This window comes from Triticum urartu, unplaced genomic scaffold (assembly GCF_003073215.2).
Source record: "Triticum urartu cultivar G1812 unplaced genomic scaffold, Tu2.1 TuUngrouped_contig_5671, whole genome shotgun sequence".
NCBI lineage: Eukaryota > Viridiplantae > Streptophyta > Magnoliopsida > Poales > Poaceae > Triticum > Triticum urartu.
The window spans coordinates 1-6,932 of NW_024116364.1; the positions used below are offsets into that span (position 1 = coordinate 1).

General features: G+C 50.5%; 1 protein-coding gene and 1 long non-coding RNA gene across 2 annotated transcripts; one reads left to right on the forward strand and one right to left on the reverse strand.

Moving 5' to 3' along the window:
- Positions 1–1,022: 1,022 nt before the first annotated feature.
- LOC125529535 (uncharacterized acetyltransferase At3g50280-like) lies at positions 1,023–4,105 on the forward strand. The gene is given in 3 exon segments (XM_048693943.1): positions 1,023–1,078; positions 1,080–1,780; positions 3,366–4,105. Coding segments are annotated over 3 exon segments (1,479 nt in total). The 3' UTR covers positions 4,088–4,105.
- On the reverse strand, positions 2,598–2,899 carry LOC125529536. Its single transcript, XR_007292693.1, has 2 exons — positions 2,829–2,899; positions 2,598–2,717 (listed from the first exon to the last, which is right to left on the reverse strand). It is a non-coding gene; the product is annotated as an uncharacterized LOC125529536 (long non-coding RNA).
- Positions 4,106–6,932: the final 2,827 nt, after the last annotated feature.

A 6,932-nucleotide genomic window follows, 5' to 3' on the forward strand; every position in this document is an offset into this window, starting at 1 on the left:
CGGCCTCTTCCCCTTGCTCCTTTATATACGGGGGCAGGGACACCCCTAGACACACAAGTTGATTCACGTGATCATATTCTTAGCCGTGTGTGGTGCCCCTTTCCACCATAATCCTCGATAATATTGTAGCGGTGCTTAGGCGAAGCCCTGCGACGATAGTACATCAAGATCGTCACCACGCCGTCGTGCTGACGGAACTCTTCCCCGACACTTTGCTGGATCGGAGTCCAGGGATCGTCATCAAGCTGAACGTGTGCTAAAACTCGGAGGTACCGTAGTTTCGGTGTTTGATCGGTCGGGCCGTGAAGACGTACGACTACATCAACCGCGTTGTGCTAACGCTTCCGTTGTTGGTCTACAAGGGTACGTAGATCACACTCTCCCCTCTCGTTGCTATGCATCACCATGATCTTGCATGTGCGTAGGAAATTTTTTGAAATCACTACGTTCCCCAACAGCTTTTCTGCCTGAAATAAAGTTTATGTAAGTTCATAATACTCCATCCGTCCGAAAAAACTTGTCCCTCAATAACTTGGTGCTAGATACATTAATTTAAGGGACAAGCTTTTTTGGACGGAGAGAATACTTTGTGTATTTTTATTGACGGCATTGCAATTGAAATACTCTAATCAAGGGGTAGTAAATATATGAAGTTTTAGTTTTCAACAAGTTCTACGGACTTGAAATCCTGGAAACGAACGAGGTCTCGTTTTCTTTGAGCTTTCAGCAGCATAACCGTTCTCTGTTGGTCTCCAAGAGAGATCCACACGACGAACAGTCTCCCTTTTGTTATTTTTGAAACATCATTTGCTCATCTACAGTTTTATGGTCCTTCTAAGTCCAAAGCTGAATCACGGGGAGGGGCGACGATCGATCATGGTGTCACGGGTTCACTGCACGGAAAATGGACCCACCAAGCGAAAGCCTGAAACAAGATAAGATCGCAGCGAGACGCCATGAATTTGCTATGGTCTAGTCGCTGTCTCACTCCGGCGCTGGCCGTGTAAACTGGACCAAGATCAATGGGCGACGTTCGAGTCGTGTCTCGGCGCATGGTACGGCCTTAACCGATGGCCTCGCCACCTGACGCCGTGGGATCTCCGGAGCATCGCCGTGGAGTACATCCAGAAGGGCATCCTCCTGCCCAAGCCTCCCGCCACCGGCAGACAGGGACGCCACGACGTCGACGTCGAGCGTCTCGCTTCTTCCTTCGCGCGCGCCCTGGGCCGCTTCTACCCCTATGCCGGGCGCCTCGCTGTAGCGCCGGCTAGAGAGGACAGGGCGTCGCCTGAGAGCCTCGCCATTTCGCTCCGCTGCAGCGGCGAGGGCACCGAGTTCGTCCACGCCGTGGCGCCCGGCGTCGCCGTCGCGGATGTCACCGCCTCGCTGCTTATTCCGCGGGTGGTCTGGTCCTTCTTCCCGCTCAACGGGCTGCTCGGCGCGGACGCCATTGCCGAATCGCGCCCGGTCCTCGCCGCGCAGGTCACCGAGCTCGCCGACGGCGTCTTCATCGCCATGTGGATGAACCACAGCGTCGCCGACGGGACGACCTTCTGGCAGTTCTTCAACACCTGGTCCGAGCTAACCCGCCTCGGCTTGAGTGACGGGGACGCCGCCGCTGGCAACGATGCTATGATGTCCACGCCGTTGCCCGTGTTCGACAATTGGTTCCTCGAGGGCTGCACCATCCCCATCCCTCTACCCTTCGGCAAGCTGAAGGACGTCGTCGGCAGGGCCGGTCCTGAGATTTCAGGGGCCCTGGGCGAAATTATAATTGGAAGCCCTTGATGGCCTTTAGTATAGATGTCTATTTATAAATCATTATATGTAGATATAATTTGTATCAAAGAAAAAATTAAATGCATATCAAATAGTGTATTACATATTTCTTCAAAAAATCTCCTCATATTCTGAGATGGAAAATCGCTAATGATATTATCAATATCAATTTCATCAAGCATGTTTTTCTCAATGCATAATGTTGCCAAGCTGTTGTAACCCTTTGTCAATTTGTTTCATGCTTTCTCAGTCCAGTGCTCAGTTCATTCCAAGAGTTTATGTTGGTAATATGGTCAACACTAGCTGCATGTTTCGGTCTCGCATTAATATGCTTCCAATCACAAAACCCCTCATGCCTCAATGCACTTTTGCATTTGTCAGAATTGAAAAGCTTACATCACAACGAAAACACTTTTTTGCGCCTTTTGAAATAACTGACCATTTCCTATCACGCACTTCTCAATTGCACATATTTCTTGAGTAATGCGTATATGAAAAATGTCTTGAATTTTCATCCAAAGAATATTTAGTGTTTTCTTCTTCCCTTTTAGGCCCCCTTTCCACTAATATATCCCTCAATTTATTTTCAAGATTACCCAAATTGCTTAGATCATAAATATCCACAGTAATAACCGGTTCGTCATCAACACTAGCAAATTATGTCGCAGATGAATTAAATATGGACGCAGGATCGCTCACATTGGTATCATCAATGTTGATGTCAACATCATCTTCTGTAGGAGAATGACCATTATTTTTCTGATTGGCACTAGTTTGGTCATCCATAAGAACTATCACCAACTCGTCTAGATTTTTTAAAGTGCTCGGATGGCTCTTATGATTTATTAAGAAGGGATCCTTTCATGTCATCTACCTCCTTCCTTTTTCTTTTATCACATCCAGATGGATACTTTACACCCGAACCCAATATGGCAATGCTGAAATTGAAAGGAACAACAAAATTAGTGCAAAAAATTAAAATATTGGATTAATTACAGAAGATCTTCACCTAATATCATGACAAAATCTGCTAGGGCATAGTATAGTACCTTCTCTCCGTAGTCTAATCTGGCTATGTGCGCGCGTTTGATCACCCTGGCAACAATTCCCTATTGACCTGTTCGAGAGTTCGGAAATCAGGATTAGAAAAAGAAAGAAACAGGAAGAAGAACAGGCAAGGGCAGAAGGCGCCCACGAGGAGACGTACCTGCCGTAGTCGTCGCGCCGTTCGTCAGGAGGCGGAGTTGAAGTCTTGAAGACGAATAGCGGTCGGCGGAACATGCAAAAGGGCAGGGAACGAGACGATCGAGGATTCGAAGGAAAAGGAAATCGTGCGTGAATCGAGCGATTTCTTTCACGTCATCTGCCTGTACGTGCAAACATGGGCCAAGCCCATCATCTCTCCCTTTCTTTCCTAGGCCTAGCACGTGAGTCACACGAGAGGAGCAGAGGCTGGGGCGTTGCTGAGTTTGGCTTCAATTTTTTTTGATCGTAGTATATACTTGTGTATTCTACATACACGTACCTGGAGGGGGCCCCCTGGCGTTTGGGGGCCCGGGGCGGCCGCCCCGTTCGCCCCCCCTCAGGGCCGGCCCTGGTCGTCGGCCAACGTTTAGATCTGTTCCCGCCGGTGCAGAAATGCTTCCTCCATTTTTCCACGGCGACCTTGAAGAAGCTCAAAGCAAAGGCGAAAGCCGAGATCTCCGGCACCACCACCACCACCACCATCTCCTCGCTGCAGGTCCTGCTCGCGCACCTGTGGCGCGCCGTGTGCCGCGCCCGGTGGCTCGCGTCGGAGCAGGAGACGGCGTACATCGTCTACGTCGGATGTCGGGGCCGCGTTGGCGGCATACCAGCATCCTACGCGGGCAACGCGCTGGCGCACGTCGCCGCTAAATCCTCCGCCGGCGAGATCCTGGGCAACGGCCTGGGCTGGGCGGCATGGCAGCTGAACCGGGCCGTGGCGTTGTTTGACGAGGCCAGCGCGAGGGACAAGCTCGCGTCATGGCCCCAGGACCCCAGCTTCGCGCACCTGCCCGAGCTCGTGGCTCTCGCTCCGAAGACGTTGTTGACGGGGAGCTCGCCGCGGTTCGACGTGTACGGGAACGACTTCGGGTGGAGCGCGCCGCTGGCCGTCCGGAGCGGCGCGGGGAACAAGGTGGACGGGAAGGCGACGGTGTACGAGGGGCGAGGCCGCGGAGGGAGCATGGCGCTGGAGGTGTGCCTCGCTCCGGAGGCGCTCACCAGGCTCGTCGCCGACGAGGAGTTCATGGCCTCAGTGGGTGTAACCAGTACCGACGATGAATAATAATCATAATCGTGTCTCTTCCTGCTAACTACTATGGTCAGTTGCATGAAATTTTTCATGCATTCATTTGATTCCCCTTCGTCCTCCTCCGTCACATTCTCCCTCTTCCGCTCGGCGTGCTGTCCCGCCGTCTTGCGCGAGCCGCCACTAAGCCCACCCCCTTCATCAAGCCTCCTCCTCGCCTCTCTCTGGTTGCAAGTATCCCGCATATCCAAGATCTTCACCTCGGCCTAAAGCCCATCTGATGCAAAACCTCAATAAGAAAAGGCCACTGAACAGAGTCAAATGCTTTTGATATGCCAAGCTTGAGCAGCACGGTTGAACTCCTCAGTGCATGCAATCGTCGTTCCATGCTCTGTACAAGCATGAAGTTATCATGCAGTGATCTGCCCTTAACAAACACACTCTGATATAAAAAACGTTTTTATATTATGGGACGGAGAGGATGGTATTTCTCGCTAACACCGCAAATTGCATTTCATATCACACTTCTATTTTACAAGCAACTGGAATTTTTATTTCAGTTCAGTCGATTCCCGCATGACAAGGAAACATGGCCAAGCCAAGACGGGCTTGGCCGCGTGTCGACGACTTCATCAGCATCGACCACCAAGATCATGGTGAATGGTGATCCGAGAGACACGGATCTACAACTGTAAAGGGCCGCGGCAGGGCGACCCGATCTCCCCAATGCTTTTCATCCTAACTATGGAGCCCCTGCAAAGGATGTTTGAGGTGGCCATGAGTAGAGGAGTGCTGTCACCCCTGGCGCGTGTTGGCATGAGGAAGCGCCTATCTATCTTCGCTGACGACGTGGTACTGTTTGTCAAGCCAAAACCATTGGATCTTGAGGTCGGCAAGTGCCTTTTTGAGCTGTTTGGGGAGGCAGCAGGGCTGAGAAATTAACATGCGTAAATCTGCAGCCCTACCTATCAGGTGCTCCGGGGAAGAGATAGCTATGGCATGCAATGAGCTGCAATGCCCCTTGGGATCGTTTCTGATAAAATACCTTGGACTACCACTATCGTTAAGAAAGCAATCAGCGGCGCAACTGCAGTATTTGGTGGATCACATGGCAAACCGACTACCAAAGTGGAAGGCAACTCTTATGCAAAGAGTGGACGACTAACTCTTGTGCAGTCCGTTCTGTGCGCCATGCCTATCCATGCTATGATGGCATTGGATCTCCCTGTGAAAACTATTGCGGCAATGAACAAGATTTGTCGAGGCTTCTTGTGGTGCCGAAGAGCTGAAGCAAACGGCAGCAACTGTGTTGTTGCATGGGACATGGTGTGTACGCCGAAGTGGGCAGGTGGATTGGGGCTGCCTAATCTAAGATGGACGAATATCGCCATGCAAGCTCGTTGGCCGTGGCTCAAGAGGACCGACGAATCAAGGCCCTGGAATGAGTTTAGAATCAAAGTTACGGACGAAGCACAAATGTTGTGCCAGGCAGCCATGAGGAGTAATGTGAGGTCGGGAAGGACAATGCTCTTTTGGGAGGACCGATGGTTACATGGACAAAGAATTCAGGAGATCGCACCACGAGTATATGATCTTGTGCCACCCCGAACTCACAAGCTGAGATTGGTCAATTCAGCCATGGAGGACGGGTCTTGGGCGATGGACTTCAGCCCCAATCTTGGACCAGAGACCTTGCATGAGTTTCTAACACTCTGACAGGCGGTCAATGTTTGAGAGCCTTCTGATGAGGCGTCGGATGAGATAACATGGTTGTGGGAGACGAATGGGCACTTCCCTGTGAGATCGGCGTACGCGGCTAGATTTTGGGGCTGGGAAGTGGTCCCAATGGCGGACCTGACATGGAAATCACATGCTCCTATGCAATGCAGGCTTTTCACCAGGCTGGCCATGAAGGACAGATGCTGGACCTCGGATCATCTTGCACGCAAAGGCCTACCTCACCAGGCCGGATGTCCTTTTTGTGATCAAGAGGAAGAAATGATCGATCATATACTACCCATGTGTGTCTTTGCTCGGACTGCTTGGGCGGCGATTTGTGTTGCCTTCAGGACGCCGAGTTGGATCCCTTCTGCCCAAGACTCACTGGTGGAGTGGGCCATCGACAAGCAAGGATCGAACAGTGTCAGCACGAAGGATCTTCGCACCATCTTCACGCTCACTTGGTGGGAGTTGTGGAAACATAGGAATGCCATTGTGTTTGAGGGAGCGCGGCCTTCGATCGAGCAGTTGCTGAGAAAAGTGTGTTCTGAGGGCTTCATTTGGTCCTCCGCTGGGCTATTGAAGGGAATATCACGCCCTTCTTTAGTAGGGTAGAGAGGTGGGTGAGTGATGAGGATTAGCATGTACTAAGAACCCTGTAAACTATGGTGGAGGCACTCTTTGCCTTTCTTCTTTAGTATATGATATGCACACTCGTGCATATTCGAGAAAAATACTAGTGTAGTGTCAAAAATGCTCTTATATTAGGAAACAGAGGGAGTAGTTCCTTAGGTCAAGCCTAAAAGAGGGTGCACCCAGGAAAATGTTATAATAACTAGAAATTCCAACTTATTTCATTTGGTTGTCTTCCTCGTGAAAAGTAAACAATGGCATTCTTATCTCAATACAAAGAAATACTAGTACGTTTTAACAAATGAGGTCTCGGCACTGGCACAAGTATTTCTAAAAAAGGGGAAATATAAAAACATTAACGACATCTTTACCTCGAAGTTCAAAACATAGGGGGAAACCTTCGTATTGGGGCAGTCCCTAGCCACATGAATGATGAATCCAGTGTTCCTCCTCTGCTGTCACCTTCCTCCATCAAAAGGTCATTGGATTTCTCCTCCTCCACTGACTCCGTCGGTAACGGTGTGTAGGG